This window comes from Lagopus leucura, unplaced genomic scaffold, assembly GCF_019238085.1.
Source record: "Lagopus leucura isolate 7727_CA_CO unplaced genomic scaffold, USGS_WTPT01 Super-Scaffold_741, whole genome shotgun sequence".
Taxonomy (NCBI): domain Eukaryota; kingdom Metazoa; phylum Chordata; class Aves; order Galliformes; family Phasianidae; genus Lagopus; species Lagopus leucura.
The window spans coordinates 8,793,307-8,817,579 of NW_024962256.1; the positions used below are offsets into that span (position 1 = coordinate 8,793,307).

At 41.3% G+C, this 24,273-nt stretch overlaps 1 protein-coding gene across 3 annotated transcripts in view; it reads right to left on the minus strand.

The window, feature by feature from the left end:
- CHST15 (carbohydrate sulfotransferase 15) overlaps window positions 1-24,273 on the minus strand; it is a 45,226-nt gene that overhangs the window by 10,061 nt on the left and 10,892 nt on the right. The window contains exons 1-4 of one of the 3 annotated variants that reach the window (XM_042863686.1): window positions 22,611-22,624; window positions 6,540-7,603; window positions 5,478-5,817; window positions 2,155-2,301 (exon numbers count right to left, since the gene is read on the minus strand). In XM_042863686.1, the coding sequence (XP_042719620.1) occupies window positions 2,155-2,301; window positions 5,478-5,817; window positions 6,540-7,106 (1,054 nt within the window). In that variant the 5' untranslated portion in view covers window positions 7,107-7,603; window positions 22,611-22,624. Of the gene's footprint in view, window positions 1-2,154; window positions 2,302-5,477; window positions 5,818-6,539; window positions 7,604-16,674; window positions 16,788-22,610; window positions 22,625-24,273 lie in introns of those variants that run through there. The other 2 variants (XM_042863687.1, XM_042863685.1) reach the window with 2 other exon arrangements.

Below are 24,273 nucleotides of genomic sequence, written 5' to 3' on the forward strand. Positions count from 1 at the left end.
AAAAAAAAAAAAAAAAAACCAAAAAAAACCATCTCCTAGTAATTTGACAGTATTCTCTACTGTGTAATAATACAGATTTAATATCTGCAAAGAGTGAGCCATACTAGACATGAGATAAATTAAACACTGCTGGCAATTACATCTCATTATTGCAGAGCAACCAAAAAAATTATCTTTTCTTATGGACTTAAAGAAAATATGAATTAATAAGCTGCCTAAAGAATAAGTGTATAACTTCTGTATTTGGTCACTAATGGATTATAATCATATTATGTTTTCTAAAGACAATCTTGTGAACTCATCCTATTAATGATCACAGATAAACAAGCCTTGCTCAGAATGCCTCAAGCTAGAGCAGCACCGTCCGCTCTGGTTCATCTCTCAGCAGACATCATTCTATTTGCAAAAATGCAATTATTACCCAATAATATCCAACAAAGCTGAAGTTCTCAAAATCATGTAGCATGATGAACAACTGAAATGCTCACAGCTTTAATTAGATTTTTGTTACCAATCGCTCAAAATAAGAGGAGGATTCTAAGCAAACCTGATATTCACACAAATTCGAGTTTGACAAGCTAGCCTTGTTTCAGTGTTGTTGTGGGTTGTGTGTTTTGGTTTTGTTGGGTTTTTTTTTTTTTTGAACCAAGGTAATAAAAAAATGACTTAATGAGAATAATCATTCAAGACTTTTGCTGTAAACTTAATAAGAAAGGTGAACAGAACCTTAATGAAACAAGAAATGAGAGTACAGGAAAAAGAAACACAATTGAGCTCCAGAAAAAGCTACAACAGGAGGTAAGTAATCAAAGATGTACATTGCTGATTAGATTAGGGAATATAATTAGTATAAACACTTCACCCATAAAAGGGCAGGAGATATTACTGTAAGTAGAAGGAAAATCTGCAGATGTCCTTGATGGCAATATTTCTTAGTCCTACGAGTTTTGCTCAGCACCGAATATTTGATAGTTCAGATGGCAGATTTCAACAGAGGCTGAGGTGGTGTCACACAGACATGACTGCAGCCAAGGCTGGGCAATGGAAGACAATGTCACCATTTCATCAAGTCAACAACAGGTTCATTATTCTTGCGTCAGAACGTGATGAAGATTCTGAGGGTGTTCCCTCGAAGGAAGGGAAGCAAAAACCCCAATTTCTGTAGGACTTCAGCTTACTTCAAAAGTCTCTTTTCAACAAACCAGCCTTTTCGTGGAAACATCCAGTTTCCCTGGTTGATTTTGAGGCCAAAGCGTCCTTCCTTTGGTTTTCTGCTTCTAGCAGAAAGCAAAACCAGAACTTAAGAATACCTGCTGACTTTCCTCACAGGCACCATAATCCAGTTGCACAATAGTGCATCGGCCACCATGTGTTGTGGAGAGCAAATCCAGGCGCACTTCATGGAGCCTGGATCTGATCGCAAGCATCCACACAGGGCAACACAATGGCACTTCTGAACTGGACCTTTACATTTCTAATGCTAAGTTAATATCAACTGGAGCCATAAAATTATCTTCTGATTGGATCCAGTACCGTGCTTCTTAGTTCTTAGATAGCCTCAGCTTGACCCTATGTTTTCCTGCTAGGAACTTGTGTTATCTCTGCTGGTAACAAGACAGCTCAAGAGTTTCACTAAGTTTATTTCAGTCCACCATAGGCTACATAGGGATGATGGCACACAAAAGGGCGGCCCCTTCCTACACATCTCTTATGATGGAGCCTGAGAAGAACCAACTGGAGTTGTGCTGCTATCATGGAAAGCGTTGCTCAGGATTTCTACAGGACTGTAAAAACAAATGGCATAATTTGTTTGCTATGCCTGGGGGAAACATATACCACTGCAGCGTTTGAACCTGAAGCTACAGGCAAACCCTTTGTAATAATAACAAAACACAAACTATGTTGGAAGGAGTAACGAAATTCCCTTGTTCTCTTTTTATTGTATTATATAATTAAACGCTGATGTTCATCAGGCATGCTCTGCTTTCTCGGGCATCTTATAACAACTTCCACACTATGCACACACAGCAGAGGAAACCACTATCAGCAGCCCCATGCAGTGATTCAGTCACACCTAAAAGTGCCCCTTTCCAGTCAATTCCAGATGCTATGAGCCCACAGATACAAACATTTCAGTAGCTGTATCTGCCCTACCAATTATGATGTTATTCATCTCGCTGTGCTCTTTTGCTGCCTCGCTCTGCAGCACACCCTGAATTTGATGAGCTGCTAAGTCAAACAGATCAAGGTAATCTTCCACTGGGTAGCGATCGTGAAATCCATCCCTGAGACGAATGATTCCTAGAAACAGTGAAAAGAAAGAAGTTAAATATATACATAAACATATATAGCAGTGCAAGATTAACTGCTGGGTAGATGAAGACAGCCTCGTTAACATTTCTGGATCTGATCCAGCTAACGGCAGTACAAAATTAGAGCCATGAAGTGTAACACTCAGAAGTGCCAATAATGAAGTAGCAGAGATGCAAGATACTATACGATTAAGCCATACATTCACAATGATAGCAGATATCTTAAGTAATCTGTTTTACAGCTCCTGCATGAATAGCTTGTATTTATTTTCTTCTGAATTTAGCTTTAAGAATGAATATGAAAGACCAGATTCTGCTTACATTTACAACAGTATAAACCGGAGTAATATGGACTCCCACTAGAGTTACTGTATTGAGACTAAAACCAGACTCTAACGACAAATATGCAAACCAACCTGCACTCAGCAAAATCAGAACTGAGAAATCATTTATGTGCTCCTCTTTCAGAAGAAGGAAAGCAAGGCTACACATTGGCACCTTACTTCTCCTCTCTCACCTCACACTCCAGGGCACGTTCAATGACACCAGCCTTCTCTCTGCATGCACAGTGTCATTTATTGTCACCCCACACCTGTGAGTGGAAGCTGTGGCTAAGGGCCAGGAAGAGAGACAGTCAAGCTGGGACAAAGTCCTGCCAAGCATCAGCCATCCCAGCAGAACAGGAAAGCGATGATTTGTGAAATGAGACCTTCCCAGGAGGGTTATTTGGCTTTAGCTGAAATTAGTCAGTCTTGTAAAAATCACTGAATTAGAGAATGCCATGGAACAAAGAGACTTTCTTCTCCAGATAAGTGTCAGAAACTAAACGACTTAATAGCCAGCAGCATAGGAGTCATACCCACAAGCTGGCTTTTAAATGGTGCTGACTCAGTTTCACAGCTTAGACTATTTGTTTTATGCACCTCCCCATCCAAATAGCAGCCACCAGATAAAGTACTGCAGAGGAAACAAAAATTTCATCTTCCCAAATGGCAGACAGCCTGAGATGATGAACAGGTCAGTTCTACTGATCTCCCTCCCACCAGATCCTGGGTTCTGCAGGCTTTCCTCATTCTTCAGCTTTAAAAAATTAAAAACTTAAAAAAAAAAAAAAAAAAAAAAAAAAAATTATGAAAAGAAAGTCGTCGTGGACAAGATACTCTCATGGAAGGAACAAACTTCTACAGATGGCTTTGCTGATGGACCCTGCACCTTCAGACCCACAGAGAAGCAGTGTGGCACTCACAGCATCCAACTCTCAAATCCACTTTCCTCACTGATCTGACTTTCCTCCCTCAGTCCAGAAGGCAGTTCTTATCAATTCCTCTTCAGCTAGCCTCTGCCTGTGCAGAATGAGCTCCTTCCCATGAGGCTCCCTGGTAACCATGATGGCTCTTGTTTGAGTTCTCAAGTAGCCCCATGCACACTGGTACCTCCAGCATCTCCAGAACTGGAGCTAGTTACGTCAAAAGCAAAACTGTTTTCATCATTTTGCTTTAGCTCTTAATTTATAACAATGTCTAAAATACTTTGAAGAGGGTTAGTTGTATTCAAAACAAAGAAAGCCAAGCTCACTGCTTCTGAGCTATTTCTGTGCTATGCTACATATGAGCTACCACTCAGAGTTTGAAATGAACCACTTTCTCACAGCACTTGCCAAGAAAGAAAATACAAATCCAGTGAAGAAAACAAAGCCATTTGTGTATAGGTTAGAAATCCCAGATCCATGGCTGAGCCCACCCCAGCAAGCAGTGAAGATCAAAACTCCTATAATAGAAGCATAGATAACCAGCATCTTCCTTCTGGAAATGGTTGTATCACTGAAAAGCCTGTGAACTCTAATATCAGTGTCCCAGCTCCGAGCAGCTGGACCCCACCTCCATTACAGTGGGAAGACACAGAGTGTTCCTGGGTGGAATAAATTGAGTACTAAGGAAAGGACTAAGCACAAAACAAAGCCAGGAACTAAAACTGGAGCTGCTGAGTCTCATCTCGTCTTTAACCACAAGACTGACCCGTGCTGGCACCCAGGGGAAAGAGAACACGAAGGACATAAACACTTCAGTTGGATAAAATGATGCAGCCAGGCCCATGGCTCTCAGCCATCCTTTGAAGAAGCAACCACAAGAGATGGATGTGCCTTGCTCCAGCAGGCCATAACCTCAGCTGCTGTCTGCCTCTAGAGATGAAGAGTCATGTCATGAAATATTGATACCACTCAGGAGGAAAAGCATTAGAAATACGTCCAGGTTCCTCGGTGGGAGAGAGCTGTCTAGCAAAGCAGCTACCAAAACCAGCTGTACTTTACTGAATCAGAAGGACTGAAGAAATCCATGTATCAAATACCAACCCAGCACTATTCATTTAAAAAAGGCTTTACAGAAAAACATTGCAAAGTAAAACAGTTATTGCTATTCTTTAAATCTCCTATCACAACCCATCTATTATTCTTCCTGCTTTTACAAAACAGCATTAGTTTTATCCAGGATTTTAATTTTTTTTTTTTTTCTTAGATTTTCCAAACTGCTAACAAACCAGATGAAACGTAAAGTCATAGAATCACAAGGCTGGAAACAACCTACAAGATCATCCAGTCCAACCATCCCAATATCGCCAATGCTACCCACTAAGCTACTAAACCATATCTTGAAGCACCTCATCCAGACTCCTCTCACACACCACCAGGAACAGTGACTCCACCACCTCCCTGGGCAGCCCCTTCCTGTGCCTGACCACTCTTGGAGAGAAAAAGCTTTTCCTTATATCTAATCTAAATCTTCCATGGCGCAACTTGCAGCCATTTCCTCGGGTCCTGTTTGATGGCTGGGAGAAGAGGCCAAACCCTCCTCACCACAACCTCCCTTCAGGAAGTTGTAGAGTGCAATGAGATCTTCCCTGAGCCTCCTCTTCTCCAGACTGAACAATCTCTGCTCTTCATAAGACTTATGCTCCAGACCCTTCATTCCCTCACGTGCATCATCTCCAAAGGTTTAACCCAAAATATCACCAAACAAAAGCATTTGTCACCGGGATATATATTTTTTTTTAAACAACAAGGTAAATCAGTATGCAACAAATCCAGCAAATTAATCCCGGATACACACAAGAAGCATCAAAGCTTCATGGAGGCAGCTCTCCTGAATACCACAAAGCACGTTGACTCACCAAAGCGCTTCCTCGTCCACCAGTGAGGCTCTTTGATGGCGGAGAACCGAACGTCGGGGTGCAGCCGAAGCCTGTCGTACAGATCCGTCGTCCCACACTTGGGCTGCCCAATGATGTAGAAATGGGGGAGACAGCGCAGCCGGTAGTGTTTGTCCTTGTAATGGTACAAGTGGTTCCAAAACACCTTCCTGAGGTAATCGAATATGGTTCGAAAACGCTTTGAATAGAGTGCATAGGAGTTTGTTGTATAAGGGTCTGTGGTTGTGTTTCCTCTGTACTCTTCATACCAACAAGGATTCTTGCTATTTGGAAGGAATTTATTAGGAATTACTGAAAACATCTGCAACATAAAGAACAACAATTTCAGTACAGGCAGCAAGGAAATGGCAACTCTATTTTTCTAACATAGCACAGTAAACAATAGAAACATATTTGGACATAACTCCTTAGCTTTTTTTTTTTTTTAGAAAAACAACTTTTTTCTTCTAGTGGCATTGGAACCAAATCCAGTACAAACAGTTGGAGTGGGAGGGGAATACAATGGGAAAGGCTTTGATTTTAAGGCCAGAATCCATACTTCCCCACCTCACTGCCACCCCAGGAATTAACTTTTCAAGTCAAAGTTGTAATGCTCAGATTAACTTCCAATCTGAACTACACAAAGTCTGCAATGTCCATTTTTTTCAGGAACGCATACTGCCGACAGAAAGGCTGCTTTCTTATTTATCATTTCAGGTTGCTGGCAAATGTGACTAACTCAGAATGACTTTGAGTGAGGCAAGGTTCTCAATTCAATTAGATTGTACAGCCGTCGGAAGACTGCCTGATTTTCTGTTTCAGGTGTCAAGAACGTTTAGACAGCCCATCCATTTTGCCTGTGACTCAGAAGGATGTGGTCTGTAATATCAGCTTTTCAACAGGCGTAAATCAGGAGGCTCTGGGTGGTGTGAATCACAATGCATACATCAGAGTAGCTGCACTGTTTTGATCTCAGAAGATCAACCCCAAATCCTCGAAACAAACCAACACGCAGCAGTTTCAGATGCTTTAATTCATACTTACATGTGGCTCTTGTTTCCTCAGCTCCTCTAAACCAGGGCGCTGTCTCGTTATAAACTCTATCTTTGAAGTAATAGTGTCAATAATTAATTTAATGCTTGGATAATCCTTTACATATGAAATATTAATTTTAGAAGGCTGGTAATGATCTTTCATGTCAGTAAGGCTTTCATTGTCCATTAAGCTTGGATTGCTAGTAAAAGCTCCGTAATGGAAGGGAGATGGTATTAACAACAGGCCGTGCTTGGCTCCAGTCAGTACATAGGATGCCATCACTAGAGTCATTATAACCAACCCAAATATTAAGCTGCATAGCTTCCCCTTCTTCAAGCAGAAAAATCCATTCCAGCTTTCACTGTGATCAGTCCTTACTTCCAAAACTGCAAGCAACTTCATCTGCTTACTATCAGCGTACAAAGGGATTCCGTTCTCTCCTTTGCAAACAGGACACTTCTGGTTATTGTGGCTATGGCCACGACATCTGAAACACTGTCTGTTCAAGTCATTTGGTAATAAGTGTATGCAACAATTAATGCAATGCCTCATATTAATACTGTTAAACTCCTGCATTACAAAGCCAAGGACAGCCACAAAAACACTTCTGAAGCATGAGTCATTTTCTGAAAGACTGAAATTATTGAATTCCTCGAGTGATTCTATGAATTCTCTTCAACATAAAAGGGCAGGTTCAACCCAGAATAGTTAGCACTCCAAAAGCCACGTGTGGCATATGCAGAAAAAAGAACACCAGCTTCAAAAATAGATGTACTGCGGACGTGGTTTCCAGGAATTTGGCTCAGGAGGAGGAACGCAGCAAAGTGAGAATCAGCTGCACCATTGGCTCAAGTTTTTCCCATTGAACAAAACGGGAAAGAAGGAAAATTGTTATGTAGTGTGACAATATGCAAAAAATGAAATGAATTCATTGTCCTCTGATTTACACTGGAATAGGCAAATGTGGGTAGAAATTCCCAGACAGTCTTAAAGCACTCAGATTCCAAACCAGGCTGCTGCTCCTGGAAGCTTCATCATCCCAGAGATGCTCTCAAGGATCCGCGCCGTGTAACCTAAAGAAACAAAGCCATATATACCATCAACCAGAAGAGCAAACTCAGAAATACTCACATTTACCTTCATTTGAGGTTATGGCAGAACTACAATTCATCACCAGCAATTTCACGCTAGCATTTGAAAGATGTCTCCTGCATGCTAAGGATGTTAATTACAGTACTCACGATATTAAACCTGGGAAGTGCTTGGCTTCAGGTCTACAATGGGTTGCTGTTTTGGTTTGTTTTTTTTTTCCACCCACACTCCTGCCCACATCAAATAGTTGTGGCAGCCACAGTTAACACCACTGTCTCTCCTTCATCTGGTCACTGACCTCTGTAACAGCTTTTAATCTGTTCTTTTTGGGTAGCAGCCAGTAACACAAGTTAAATTCCCACCCTCTGTGCACGACAGCCTTACATTAACTTCCTTGAAATGAGGCAGAAACTCAGGTCAGAAGATGAGGCAGGGAAAAGGCAACAGCCTGCTTTCAAGACCATAGGGAAGAAGGTCAAACAACAGCCAATCAAAGAAGCCACAAGGAAAGCATTCAGTAAATTGAAGGGCTGAAATACAGATGTAAGCAAAAACTCACATCAGGATCTCTGGCTTCTGTACCTAATGGCTCTGGGACAAGAGCAACTACCAGTAACACAGAGAAAAGTCAGCAAGATGCTTTCAGCATTTCTTGTCAAATATATCTTGAAAACATACCGCTCAATAAAAAACGTCAAGATGTGTTAGTTAAATGAAATGTACCATCAGCACAGCAAATCCAAGACAAAGCCTTGACCCAGCAAACCCTCTCAAATGCCAGCACTTCAGTGCAGGTGAGGTTGTGCAGGAGCCCCTCAAGTGGATGTTTCCTCATTCCGAGCACTTGTGGGTGCCACATTCAGGCTGAAGGACCATGCTGCAAAAGGCATGTGCCTCTAATAAGCACCATGGTTGCTTACAGCCAAAGAGTGGCCAGAGGCGTTCAGAGTTGTTTGTGCTTATATTTGGCATTGTTAGGGCAGTATGGTTAGGTTGCGGTTGGACTTGATGATCTTTAAGGTCTTTTCCAACCTGAGCAATTCTGTGATTGCAGGCAGAACTCAGAGCAGACACTTAAATGCACTACCAAGTGATCAGCCTTCCAAGGGATGGTCATAATTAAAGCACATGTTAAGGTGTAGTTCCTCTAGACTTTCTGGTTTTGGAGTGTATTAAATCCCTTACTGGGAATACCCAGTTTTTCAGGTCAAAAGCAAATCTCTGTTTGGAGAAGACAAATGAACAAATACAAAAGCTGACAGATGATACATGTGCTTCAATATTCCAGGTAATACTTACATTTTGTATTTCTAAGAATCCTAAGAATTACTGTGGTTTGAGAACTGAAGACGGGAAATATTTTAAAGCAATTTTCAAAAGCCAAAAATGAAGTAGTAAACTTAAGAAAACCTGAAAAGGAAAATAATAGATGCCAAAAAAAAAAAAAAAAAAAAAAAAGAAGTTGTAATGTATGCCTTTGAAGGTCAACATTTATTTTGGCTTTTGTCACTTGATTTGGGTAGAATGGTTCCATCACTTCGACACCCTTTGTCTGTCCCCATGTGGACATCTGTGAGAGCAGCCACCTGCTTCCCCCAACACCTCCATTCTTCAGCACCAACATAATGGCAAGGAGAGAGGAGGATACAAGATTGAAGTGGGGAAAAAGGTCAGCAGTTCTCTCATCAGGGAGATCACCTAGTCCAACACCATGACATGGACAGTCCCTATTGCTGGAGAGCGGGAGGACAAGGAAGGGAGGATTTGGCAATAAGAAAGAAGTCTCCACTTTGTCAGTCAACTGTTCTGGTGGCAATATGGAATATGAGCAGATAATTTCACTGAGGAAAAAAGGTTGGTGGGAAGAGACTGAAGGAACACTGATTTGGATATCATTCATGGAGGATGGAATAGAGGTTCCAAGAGGAGAAATCATGAAAACAGAAATCCTTCCATTAAAAAACAAACAAACAAACAACACTGCCCATAAAGAGGAGATGGAAACAAGGGCCTCAGTAAGAAAATGGAGGTGAAAGCAGCAACCTCTTGGAAAAAAAATGCACAAAGAACAGACAGCAGGTTATGCTGGTAGTTACAACATCTGGGTAGCTAGAAAAAACTATACAGCATCAGTACAATTAAACATACTAGGTGATACACATGTACTTCTGAGCAGTCCTTCCTCCCTAAGCTCCTCCACTCTGACAATCAGCCCGCATCTCAGAGGGACCAGTTACTATGCACTGCTAAAAGAAAAATCTATTTTTATATTCCAGCCCTCCTCTAATTGGGACCTAAAACTCACTTGGTGTTAGTGGCTGAACAGATTGATCTGAGACACTCCTGCACAATCAATCCAAGGTTTGGGTACTTGACATTAATTCTCAAACTTCTTAAAAGAGCCATTTGAGATGCATTAATGGATCCAGAGCACAGGATTATACAAATGCTGCATAAGCTTCTCCATACAATTTTATGTCCGTTTGCATGTTAATAAAATGGACTGGAATTTATTGAACCCTCGTCAGGTGCAGTGAACATATTATAAACTCAAAGAAAAATCTCACTAACTACATCTTTGCAAGCTGAGGAAAATGTTTTATGGGAAAGGTGATCCAAGGGCAAAAGAAAAAAAGAAATGAAATATGCTTAGGCTACAGCATAAATGAGATCTTAATCACACCAGTCAGGAGGGAGAATTTGCAGTTCACCAGCAACCATAACTCTGCCAGCTTACACACTGCAACAAGCTGCTTCAATGGATGATCTCTGAAGACCTACCACAGGGCAGTATGGCAGCACTCAGCTAACAGAGCACAGAGAGGTGGATCTGTAAGTGTTAGTTGCAGACTTACATTTAATGTGATTTCCCACTGTCATGTTCATGCCATAAAACCCCACTGTAATAAACACACGAAAGCCAGAACATAATTCCTTAACAGCCACTCCCTTTCTTCACCAAGAGGTTTTAATTAAATTCATTCCCTGTTCTTTCACTGTGCAGTGCAGGATGCACGCCAGGATTTTCCCCAGTGTAAGCAGCCCAAGCTTTCCTCATTCATCCCACAAAAGCAAGCAATCCAAAGCATCTCTTTGTCATTGCTCTCATTCAGCATTTCCAGCAGTTGTAATCACAGACACAGTTTACCTTTTTTGTATTTCAGTACTGACTGAAGTAGAAAGCAAACTGCAGACAGAAGAAAAATCTATGAGACTTGAGTTGATAATAAACCATTTATGTCTTTTTATTTTAGTTGCGAAACTGCTGTTGGTTCACTGGCAGAATCTTACACTCTTTACACAGCAGGCAGCGTCTTTGTACATTCTTGAATAATGTAGCATGTAATTTCCTCTTGTTGAGATGAATGGTGAATTATTTATGATCATGTCTATGCATGTAAATAAATATATACCAGCTGACGAAGCAGGAATCCACAGAAGCCTTTTCAAGTGCCTTGGCCAAATCAACTCTCCTCTTAAAAATGAAAATATCTGGGGGATCTCCTAAGTAGGAGACATAAATATAATAGAGAGACAACACACCAGAATGGAAAAGAAAAAAAAAAAAAAAAAGAACCTCTACCTCAAATTTCAATAAAATCCTGCTGAAGCCAACGGGTCCCACATTATTTCTTTAAACTGAAGCAGAGTCCAGCTAAGATAACAGAGGATTTAATAGGACTGTTAAAACCAGATTTTGTATTGCTAGTTTCTCTGTACAACTCCTTCTTTAAGTAAAACTGCCCCATACTGCTCAGGCTGGTCAGCCAGAAGACTGAATATAGAGTATCCATCATATCTTAATTCTTGCCCAGAGGGCAGCTAGATAGGATAAAAAGATAGATACCACCAAGAATAAACAAATACTCGTATATTTTCAAATGCCATCTAGAAAATACTTGAAATTTCCTTTTATTTATTTTAAATAAAGACTTTACATATAATCTTCCTCCTCTCTTTTAAAAGGATTGTAAGGGAAGACTAATCAAAATGACTATGAAAAGAAGTTACTTTCATATGCTCAGCCATATAACCAAAATCCCCTTCCTTGAGAATAACATAAACCAGATGGAATAGATTTTAAACATGGACACACATCTTCCAGACATCTCAGCATACAACTTCTACTTTTCAGGTCACCATCCTTAATTTTTAATGTACTGTTCTTTTCTCCCATTTTTTTTTTAAAGGAAGACAAATTTCTGCTAGTACGCTTAGTTCTGCATTTCCTACTTGCCTTGTTATCCTTTAGATATGCTCAGCTTTTCCTGCTGCCACATCAAAGAGTGGCATGCTACAAACCCATAGTAAACACACTTCAAGTAGACCAGAAACATATTTCCAAATTGATGTATAACAGTTTTTCCCTCTTTGATATCAATGGAGCCACATCACTTTGTTTCCTTTCTTCACACAGTATAATTAAAACATGGATCTCAGCAAGGCCAAAAGTTAGAAAGCATTTAGAAGACACTAAACAATTAATTAATATACTGATGGTTGCTATCCCCAGTTCCCACAAGCTTGAAGAGTTGGGGCTGGGAGAAACCTATAAATATCTGCTCATACCATTCTTTCACTGAGTAAGGCCATGCTCACTAATGGACATGGCCAGAGGCATGAACCAGGGACAGAGTCATCAGTGCCATTAGAAGATGCAACCTGGGAAGGTTGTCATGTTAGGCAAGTCACAACCTGAAAATGTCTAAGACAAATTACAAAACCATCCACCAACTCACAGGCCAGATGAGAGGAAATCCAGCCAAAGCACACCTCTCACATACCTCCCACAGATGGGCTCTGCAGTCTCAGCAATTGAGATTTGGGATTTTCTCTTTTCTCCCAGTCCATTTTCCATTTTTCTAATCACCACCCATGCCAGGCATGCTAAGGTTTTGTCTGCTGATGTGCATTTTTGTTTTTTTTTGTGTGTGTGGTTTTTTTTTTTGTTGTTGTTTTTAAACACTAGAGAAAGAAAGGTTTTTTCCCTAATGAATCTTCTTAATTTTGGGTTGGGTATTAGGACAAAAGAGTGCAATGCATTGGAACAGGCTGCCCAGGGAATTGTTGGAGTCATCATCCCTGGAGGCATTTCAGAACTGTGGAGATGTGGCACAGAGGGGCATGGCTAGTGGGCAAAACTGTTCTATCTACAGTTTTCTGATTGCTTTCAACAGCCTGGATAAATACTGTCTGCCTAAGTACTTTCCTTGCAGAAAATCAGTGCAATTCAAATTCACAGTTTGTGCTTTTAAGGCTTTTTGGGATCTCAGAGCAAAGCTGATCCCACATCCTCCAGGAAAGCTCCAGACACAAGTTCACCTCTAGTGACAGCTCAAGCCCAAAGCTCCAGTGCAGCCACAAGAAGATGTGGGGCTTTAAGCAAAACAGCTCACAACCATATCATGACAAGGAGCAGTGAGGAGCTGTAACAAGCTGCCCACAGAAGTGGTTGATCCATTCTTCCTGAAAGTGCTGAAGAAACAGATAGATGCTGTACTGAGGGGCATGGTTTAGCAGGCAAATATTGATGTATGTAGACAGTTGGACTGCATGATGTTTGAAGGTCTTTTCCAACCTTGGTGTTTCTCTGATCAACTTCCACGACTCACGTGAAAAGAGAAAGGAAGAAGAGAAGTCTAGTACCATGAAATCATCATGAAAGTTTCATACAAGAAAAATAACTGATACTCCAAGCACTGCAGCACAGTCGCACCATTCATTTCCCTTTCCCACATCGCCTGTTAACCCACTAGCTTTTTCCCCCTCATACAAGCTTACTGAAAAAGACAAGGACTGGCCAAGATTAGAGGCTGCATAAAGGTTCTGTTCTCAAACACACAGTCTCATCAGGGCAAGCCAAGGTATTTGTGCAAGCAGTGCAAGGAAGTTCATCCTGTCAGTGGGCAGGAGGCACCCATTGTATAAACAAGCAGTATGAGTAATAAAAACTGGGTCTATAGGAAAGAAAACAAGCTCAGGAAAGGAGAGGAATAATTGTGGATTTGCTCTGTCCTGCTTATTGTACACATTTGGCTGCTCAAGTTAGCACTTCTGGAAATAAACTTTGCCTGAACTCTCTCCTATTTACCTCAAAGAAATCAAACAGCTGCCAAAAAAAATGATAAGTCAATAAAATGAGGATCTTGATGCAGTGATCTCTGCAGCCTCCTTGCAAGATACACAAATAAGTGTAAAATAAAAGAATAATCCAAAAATGCTCCTGCAGAGGTTTTAGAAAAGCACAGCAGTCTCTTGCAGATTGAAGTTGTGTAGTTCCTCCATTTGCTCAAAAGCATTAATGTATATACATTTATATATATTAAAAAAAAAATAAATGCAACTGCCAAGAAATGACATCAAGCCACCACAGATGTTTTTAAGGCAATCACTTGACAATTGGTTGCAGTTTAAAAGCCAGAATATAGTGGTCATAACCCATGATTGTACACTCAGTCTGTTGAACAACTGCAGAACACTTGTTCAAGAGCACAATACTCTTCAAGACATACAGCCCTAAAGCCTTTAGAGCCAAAGCAAACCTCCTGAATCGACACTAATTGCCAATTAAAATTGGCAATCTTGCCAAAATCATAACTGCGGCTTCTTCCCTAACCCAGATGGTTTCTTCCTCAAGATCTAAACCAGACTCTGCTCCTGACTCATCAAGGGACTTCCCTAGAAAACGGCAACAAGCAAAACCCTTTATTTGCAGAAAACCTGCAAACTCTCTAAAATCATAGCAACAGCAGTATTTTCAATCACATAAGGACCCACTCCTATTATTTGTCAAGCAGCACTCAGGAAATTGTTACTAAGTTTGAGTCACCACTTAATTAGGGCATCAACACTGCCGGAGTAAAGGGATTATTGGAATCAAGGAGAAAAAGGGAGATGTGGAAAGAGGAGCAATGCCTTCCGCAGTAATCCATCACTACATCTGAAGTCTCCTGCAGGTCCCTGGAAATGATGCAGGCTTCTTGCTGCTGTGAAAATAACTGTTCAGCCTGATATTGTCCACTTTTAAGTCAAATTATTTTCCAGTAGAAGACACATCACTAAAAGTTTCCACAACAACAAAAAAAATCCTGTATCTTAACAATTCACTTGTTTTACCTTGACCTAGAATCAGGCCCATCATTTCTTTGAGTTCAGCGCAAATCAAAATGTCCAGACAGAAAAACCAAACAGATCTGAGGACAGACAGCCTCTGTCCTACTGATAAACACCGAAGCTCATAATGGTCTCTCAGTTAGACTTAAACTAGAATTAAGGTTTAGAAGACAAGGGCTGCATTCCTCTACATTTAAAGCAGGGACCAGGCCCAGTCAGTAGTTGCCGCAGATCTACACAAGGGCATTTTCTAAAAACAATTCCCATGCAAGATTTATACCAAAGATTAGAGCTGAAGCAAAGAGTAGAGTCTTGGAGCATGGAACAGACTGCCCAGAGAGGCTGTGATGCCCCGTCCATCCCTGGAGGTGTTCAAGGCCAGGTTGGATGGGGCCCTGGGCAGCCTGGGCTGCTATGAAATGTGGAGGTTGGTGGCCCTGCCTGTGGCAGAGGGTTGAAGTTTGATGATCCTTGATGTCCCTTCCAACCCTGGCCGTTCTGTGATTCTGTGGGGCATTATCTGTAAAGAACACTTATCCTAAAAGAACAAAAACCACCACATCCAGCCACCAGGCTGATAGCACCACATGTCCCATGCACTGAGAATCCACATCCAGATGGAGCTCACACCACTGTGTTTAAGACACTCCTCCCCAAGTATGGAGCAAAATGTTGTGCTGATGTATTTATCAGAGCACAATTTTGCCTACAGTGCTCACTGGGTGCTCAGCACTTGATCAAAGGACATTGCTGTGATGTGCAACATCTCCAGCAATTCACCTTTTGCCTCACTTATTTTCTATTCATTTCACATAGCGGATTGCTAGAGAAACGCTAATGGATTTATACTGCATATGGAAAAGTCGTGCACTGTATAAAAACTTCATCTTTACATTAATTACAGCAGTGCATGCCTTCTCACAGAAGTGCCATTTTAAGTCTGAATCTGGCTTAGAACATCATGCGTGGTCAAAGTTCAGGATTCTTTTTTATTAGTATTACTCACTGGTTACTGTAAGCAACCTCCTGATATAGCCTACACAGTTCTTGAGGTTGCTCCACAAAAACAGAGAAAGTGATGCATCCATTCTGTATGGCTCACAGATTCCTTTCCCAAAAAGAAGGAACCAGATTTAAAAGTCGTGGCATTCAGTATACAAGCAGAAATCAGATCTATTTAACAGCTATCAAATCAGCTGGCCCCTCACTGAATGTGACCAAATCACCACAAGCCAGAGGCGATGCAAAGTACCAGCGTTAATGTCAATTAACTTTCATCCCTTTCTGGAAAAAAAGCCATGTTTTCTTAAATCTCCAGAAAAACATCCAGTATAAACTGTAAGATCAGAACAGACAGGAGGTTAAACCACTCAGCAGTTTAATATCACTTAAAATTTGTCAGGATGGATTTGCCATATGCATTTTCTTTTGCTATGAAGCAAAAGAAAAGAATCAAGGAACTCATGGTAGAAGCAAAGAGAACACCCAAAAGACATTTTTAGGCACAGCAGAAGTGATAAGCCTGACTGTGCCACAAGCATCTTTGTTATGTATTTAATAAGATTAAACAGTCCTTTAAGTTTCGTTTTCAGTACAGGATTATCATAGTACTTCACGATGACAAAACTTCTTGCCTACATGCACTTTCAAGGAATAAATCACACTGTTACCCTGCAAATCAATGGCATTCCCTCTAAAAGCACTAATTAGACACAGAAACATGAAACAAGGGTTTAATCTGATACAGGATTTTTCCATTCCAACTATTTTTAATCACCAAAATCCAGGAGGTGGGAAGAGACAGGTAGGAAAAGCTTTCATATCTAAATACAGCTTCCATACACCCCGTAGTCGAGCTGTAATCAAAAACAAGTAAGTACTTATCTTCAGAAAGCTCCAGAGGCAAAGAGCTGCTGTAGTACTGGAAGAATTCACTTACAAAGTGCAGGCTATTTTTTATCATGCACTTCTTTCTGGCTGCGGTCCATCCCACTTCTTTTCAGACTCCAAAGCCTGCTCTCTTGTCTGAGTCCCTGGACAGGCATTGCTGTGATTCACTTAAAAATGCTCTGCTGGAGCAACTTGCTCAACAGAGATACGCCTTTTGCATTCCTGCAAAGCTGGCTTTGGTGAGGGCAGTGTGCTTGTTTCCATCATCTTATCTGACCACGTGAAAATTGTTCTCCATGCTCACACCAGGACACCAAATAGTCCTGATACGGTGAGTACAGAACACACAGATACTACAGCAGTGATTGCTTCCAAGCCACGAAGAGTAAAGCTCAGCAGTGAGCTTGGGTCAAGCTCTTTCTTTCACCAAAGAACAAGGCTGCGTGGCTGCACAGCCTTCAAGGCAGCCAGACAGCACACAGCAAGACCCTGGGCAGATAACAGCTCTTCTTGAGCACTGGGCAAGCACCAATCTTAAAACTGCAGTACACGTAACCCACAACAAAGATAACCTGGAAGGAGAAGATATCCCCAGCGCTGTCTTGTTATTGCTGAGACAAATAGGATTTCCCCATGGCTTGGAAAAGACCTCTCAAATCCCCAAGTCCAACCCCAGCCCACCCCCACCATGCCCACTGCCCACATCCCCATGGCTCTGGAACACCTCCAGGGATGGTGACCCCACCAGTCCCTGGGCAGCTATGCCACTGCATCACCACTCTTTCAGAGAATAAAGTCTTCCTAACATTCAAGCATTCTACTTCCTTCCAAGACCTAATGTGTTAAATACAGACACCCTAACATCAGAGATACATAAATTTAGATTATAGTGCAGCAGTCTCACGCCATTTACCAAACTGTATAAACAAGAGTATGATTAATGCAGAGAAGCAAGTAAAAGCCCATTCTCCAAGCTTTAGTAAAAATAACATCTCTGAAATGTACATTATTAGAGTGTTAACCTACAGAAGCAACGCTGCTTGTATCTGCCTGCACAATCCAGAACTCATTCAAAAAAAATAAACGTTTCCTGGGTGTGTTCAACCCATCTAATTTTAACCTAGCAGCTTTATAAATTTACACTGGGTGGCAAGCCAAACCGAGTATCCATCTGGCAATTCCATACTTTAGTTTTCCTCAAAAACATTGACAAATTTGTTTTTTGAGCTGAAAGTTATGGAACCATAGAATGGCCTGGGTTGGAAACTATCATAATGATCATTTAGTTTCAACCTCTCTGCCACAGGCAGGGTCGCCAAACACCAGACCAGGCTGCCCAGAGCCACATCCAGCCTAAGGATGCACTCACACCTAACAATCCACTTCAGAGAACCAAAAATCAAGAGATGAAATTCATCAGGAAAGTAAATGCCACAAACCTACACACAATCCAATCACACTGGACCTGTTGGGAGCAGCCAAAAGCAAAGCCAAATCCTTGGAAAGCCTCTTTCCTAGCATTGGTTGCAACATGAAAGTTGAGTGGCTGTCTCAGATTTAGGCTTACACCATTCACACCCCTAAGGTGAGATGCACACCAAAGCTTTGCCGGGATGAAGAGAAATAAATCTTCACATTCAGAGCATCTGACGACTCTTATTCAAGAAAGAGATGCAGATAGAGTATAACACAGCTGAATTTGCAGGAAGAGATCTTTCAGTGCTGAAGAGTTATTTTCAGCATGGGTCTTTGTCTCCTGCATTGATTACGGGTCCAGAACCAACACGTGGGAGATAAATGTTCCCAGAGTATTTCCAGTGGACTTGCCAAGCATTTTTAGCCTCAGCATGCTGCAAAACAGTGGGCACTCACAGTTATGTTACTCTGACATTCACAGTTATGTTACTCTGATTACCATCTTGTTCTTTTTACACATTTGATTTTACTTGATTGTAACAGCTGCTACCTCAAGTTGATTTAAAGTGAGAAACATATTCTTTCCACCATCTGAAATCTAATACTTTCTGTCACTTTGCAAATGGTAGGCAGTAGAAATGGCTAAAACTTGTGGGCTGTGAGAAATCAGCTGCTTATTTAAGGATGCTTTTGAGGGATGAATAACATTACGTGGAATAAATAGAATATGCATAATATGATGCCTTCAGTACCCGTTCATCTTATGGTGAAATTTATCTACTTACAATAGTGCTACAAAAAGGCATCTACTAGAATCCATTTGATACACCTTCACGCTTCAATAAATAGGCAGCCTTTCTGAAGGGGATTTGTTGATGCACTGGAACAGGTTGCCCAAGGAGGCTGTGGATGCCCCATCCCTGCAGGCATTCAAGGCCAGGCTGGACGTGGCTCTGTGCAGCCTGGTCTGCTGGCTGGCAACCCTGCACACTGCAGGGGTTTGAAACTACATGATCATTGTGGTTCTTTTCAACCCAGGCCATTCTATGATTCTATGCTGCAATAGTTAAACACAATATTGTTCTGACAACTCTAGAGTATATGCTAGCAGTTGCTCACTGATTTTCTGACTGGAAAAGGGATTTTCCTCCACCTCCAAACTGAATTTTCTCCATGAACTTTGTTATCTTAACCCTGTCATCTGAAATTTGCCATAGTGACTCATGTATGGTACCTTCTCCATGAGACATGCATTAAAACGGATGGAAAAACATATCTCATCTGTACATAAGTACCGTGTAAGTACTTCTTCATGAATAGGGCATTTCATCTCTCATCTAGTGCTGAGCGCGTGAAAGGAAACATACACAGCTGCATCCTGAAGAGACAAACTGAGTATTGGAGTCTGTCATTACAGTTTCTTGTAAACTCAAACAAAAATTAGTCAACAGAAACTACTCATTGATATCAGATCACAACTGTGGCTTTGTCTCAATACGTAAAGAAAAGAAATAAGTGTTCCAAGAGCAGCAGTAACTTCTGTAAACGCTCAATAACTTGCATTCTTTAAGTGATGATACAGCAGATAAGTCTCAGCCAGCTAAAGTACCATGAAAGTACACGTTTGCTCCAAAGTAAGGATAGTTCAGAGCCTGAGAAAGTCCAAGTATTATCCAGTACTTGCTAATTAGTTATCCCCATAACATGGACAGTCGGACTGGATGATCTCGTAGGTCTCTTCCAACCTTGGTGATTCTGTGATTCTACCTAAAATCCCTCCAGGTAACTTGCAGCTACAGCTAACTAGGAAAAAGGGGTTTTTTTTGCTGAAATTCATAGCTTTCAGCATCTTAGAAAATGTTTATCCTTGCATATGTCAAACATCATTTACTTCCAAGGCCTTCTACTGATCCTCCTAAGCACTTCACCAAAGCCCATGCTTTCATCCATACCACACGTGCTTTAACTACACAAAAGTGATACTAATTTTTACCAACCAGCCTACAAGATGCTATCTTTCTGATGAAGACAGCATGACTGCACTCTGTTATCTGTTGATAGCAATCTGTATCTTCAGAGGCAGAGCACGTGATAGATATGGAACCTAATGCCATTTGATAATGGCTTTAACGCTTATCATCCTCTCATTTCTTCAGACAACCACAGTTAAAGGACAACACTCAGACCACAATCTGAAGAGGAAATTCAAATACCTTCATTTGCTGATAACTTATTACTACTGCAAAGAAAACAGTCTTTCATCAGCCTCTCACAAATTTACTGCTCTTCATGCGGCTTTCATAGCTTAGAAAACTCTAGCCCAGTGATCTTTTAACAGCACAAAGATCCCAGTTTGCAATGGAACAACAAATAAAGCTATGCCATGTATGGGACCAACCTGTTCCCAGCAAGCACGCACCATAATACCCAGAACAACAATACCATAAATCTGTTCCTCATCCACAGGGTCACTGGGTCCTTGGACTTGGCCGTGTGCACCTATAGATTTCGCCCATGTTTGGTTTTGCTGTATTTATGTTCCTCTTGGAAAGAATATAAGCACAAATGTTTCTGCGTGCTTTATGTCACACTTAGCCAGATTGCAGATTGTGAACAAACAATAAAAATTTGAGAACCAGGTTAAAAATAAAAAAAGAGAGAACAACCTCCACCTCTGCTTATGGATGAATGCACCAAGAGAAACTTGGCATGCATTCTCCCCACCTTTCCTCTTCTGTAAAGTTTTCTCTAACATAAAAGCAGCATTTAGCACAGCAATCCAGACAGTCTTTATCTGTGGGTCAGAAGTCAGCCAAGGCAAGCTCTCAAAGAGAATCTTTTCCCAATGGAGATGTTAAGTAATTAAGTCACATATGAAGGGCTCAAAACTCCTTTCTTAAAACCTTTGCATTGAGAACATGAAAGAGAAAAATCTCACCCTTAAGGCTCCTCTACTTGAGCACCAGGGGTAAGCTCAGAGGAGGACAGATCTTCCTTGGGAAACTGCAGCTGAAATCTAGACCCACAGTAGTTACGGAGCGCGGGTTCCTCTTCTTGTAATGAATCATTTACTGAAGCAATTTACAGAAAAAAGGAAAGTGAGAAGTTCTAGCAACTACAGTTGGCGGCCAGTTTCTCCAGAACAGATGCCTGACTGTAATGAGAGCATAAAAAGCTTAGTTTGTATCTCAAATTTTCTGTCATTAGAGTATAGGCGTTACAAAACTCCACAAAGAACAAGAAGCACCTACAGAAAACACCTCGAGAAATGTTTTGTGCGGACCTATAAACTCCAACTTTAGCCAAATTAACGTATCTAATCAAAACCAGCTCCAGCAAAAGCACCTCTGAAGCGTTGAAATGCATTTCCATCTGCTAGATTTCTCCTTTTCCAGTAGTGTTTACTTTACCTCGAATTAAAGACACAATTCTTTGATTTTATGAGCTTAATGCAATAACTTAATTTAGGTTGTTAATGTGTTCGAGGCCTTCAGACACCCAGGAGACTCAGGCACCAGGAGCATACAGATGCTTTTGGAGGGGATGTTTCTTTTTTTTATGTGAAATAAACTATGAATTCCTTAATATATGTCTGCAGAAAGGTCTACACTGAAATGAAAGCTTAAAAGGGTGTCTTAGGGCTAGAAGAGGTGGCTTCCAAGCACTACTATGATATAAATAATGACATCATTAAAAAAAATCCCTAAAATACTGTCAGTAAATGACAACACAAGCATTCTAGGAAAGCAGGGTTCATTTCTCAAGAGCGATACTCATTGCTACAAAGCAAGGACAAATAAAATGTGTGTGTGTGTTAGGCAGATAACGGTGTGGAAATATGCTTCTGTTATGGTGCATTTGGCAGTGGAAGCACAAGCTATAGCTGATGCATCAAACTGCAGCTCCACGGATGGCCCTTGTTTTAGTGCCTCAAGACCAGAGAAATGTGAAAAAAGGGCTCCGTGTTGACCTGCTCTATAAATAATGCTATTGAATTACGCCTCCAGCTTTATTAAGGGCACCAGAAGGAGTTTTACGGTTTCAGAAATACGGCATTGTACAACTTGGTCTGCGCTTGGTTTCCTTTAATGCTCTCCACCCTCAAGAATGCTGTTAAACAAAACACGCCGTGCGCTGCAGAAGGTCATATCAATCATTGTCTCCTGCAAAGATCACTCCACGCCCACACCCAAAGTCAGCAACATGCAATAAAGTGCTGCTAAATGCCACATCTCTCATCACAGCCCCAGGAGTGACTCAGCAGCCAGCAAGAGCCCTCTCAGATGGAGCAGCCCTGCAGCACAGAGGTGTAAAGCTGGCTCTGTCATCCCTCCGTGTCTACAAACACCTCCATCACCAGGACAGCCAGAACATCATCACCCACATGTGGGGGTCTCTAATCCAAGCAGTGAGGCTGTCAGCCAAACTGGTTAGTTATTATTAAGTCATTTTGCTTTGGTCTTCTGCTCATGAGAACTCTCTACCTTCTGGCACTAACACTAGTGGTACGCACAATGGATAAAGACTTTCTAGTATGCAAAAATGAAGCCTACTGTGAAAGTCACTCACCTCCTGCTTCTACAGCACCTAACCAGTGGAGAAATAAGCTAGAAAACCATCCTAGTGGCACAGGAGAAACGAGAGCCTCGTCATTGGCCATTCAGTTTAATTTATAATTCTCTCACTTGTTTAAATCCTGGAAAATGCCTTCGCTATCTAAAACTTTCAAAGTAAGTGCCTCCACAGGTTCTGAATAATCCATAAACCCAGACAATTTCACAGCTATCCTCACTACATGAAAAAAAATAAGTTACATGCTGATAATGTTCCTCAGTTTATTTATTGCATAACTCAGTATCATAAATTAGACTTCGATAATAAAAGCTAATCAAAATAAAGCCATACAATTCTACATTTTTCCTTCCTTTGAAAGTTACCCCTGTGTTTTCCTCAAAGAGGCTGCTTGTACAGGGCTAAGCTACACCAGCAAAACCAATATGGAAAAGACAAAATGCATTCTCCAGACATGAACAATTAAGAACGTAAAGACAATATTCTTAGCTGCAAACACTTATGACTAAGCAGCAGACTTGGGTGGATGACAGAGTGCACTCACACGTACTCAGAGGTTTGATCGGATCCTCATGGTACAGACGTTTTTTTTTGTTTGTTTGTTTTCCATGGAGCATCACCCAGCAGCAGATGCCAGAGGTACTCTTTGGTTTGTGGATGACAAAATGACTGAGTACTGATATATGTTACCTATATTGCCATGTGGTGTAAAATGGTGGAAGTCCAAGAACAACTTAGATATCCTTACCAACCAGAAACCCATTACTCAGGGATTGAGAGACACTACCCAAAAATCAGATAAGCACCGTACAAGCGCTGGCAAACCAAGCTCTAAATAAGCCATCTAAAGCAGCACTGAATCTTAATTCCCCCTAGCAGCCACACTAAACTGGGCAAATACCAGTCTCGCTGCGAGCTTCAAAGAATAAGCAGATCGTTCATATTAAGCGACCGACGGGACGCACCGCCTCCGGCAGCACGGAGCGCTCCATGGGGTCACCGGGCACAGCCGAGCGCCGCCCCCCGGGCCGCCCTGCCCGCGCTGGGCCGCCCCTCGCCCCGGTCGCGGTCGCAGGTGGCATTTCGGAGCTACTGCGGCGAGCCCTGCAGCTAGGAAGTGAAACCCTTGGGCTCGTAAATAGCAGTCAGTTAATACACTGGAGCCCTCATTAGTATAATCAGTTTCGTATTAGCTGCTAAAACACCAGTTTGCCCCATTTATTAGTCAACGCCGTTTCTCTTAAATTATGTGCTGTTCTCTGGTTTTGCTCAAGCACTAAAAAAGAAAAAAAAAAAAAAGAAAAAGAAAGGTCTGTGTCATATACTCTTGCCTCAAGTTACTGAATGCCATACTAGAGCACATTTTTCACCATGGGTGAAAATTTTTCACCATTTTTCACCATGGGTGAAAAATGAAGGTAAGTAGTCTTTCAAAACAGCTATTCATGAGAACCTCAAAGGAAAAGATGGGAGAGAAACAACCTTGTTCGCGTCAAACAATGGGTTTATGCCCTCCAATCTGCACGAGATACACAAAACAATTACAACACCAACCCAAAATGAAATCTATGTGGTAGAAACATTTAAAACAGTAAAAACAAACAACAGCAAAGAAACAAAATCAGAAAAGCCTAACCCTAACCCCACCTCCCTTCCCCCC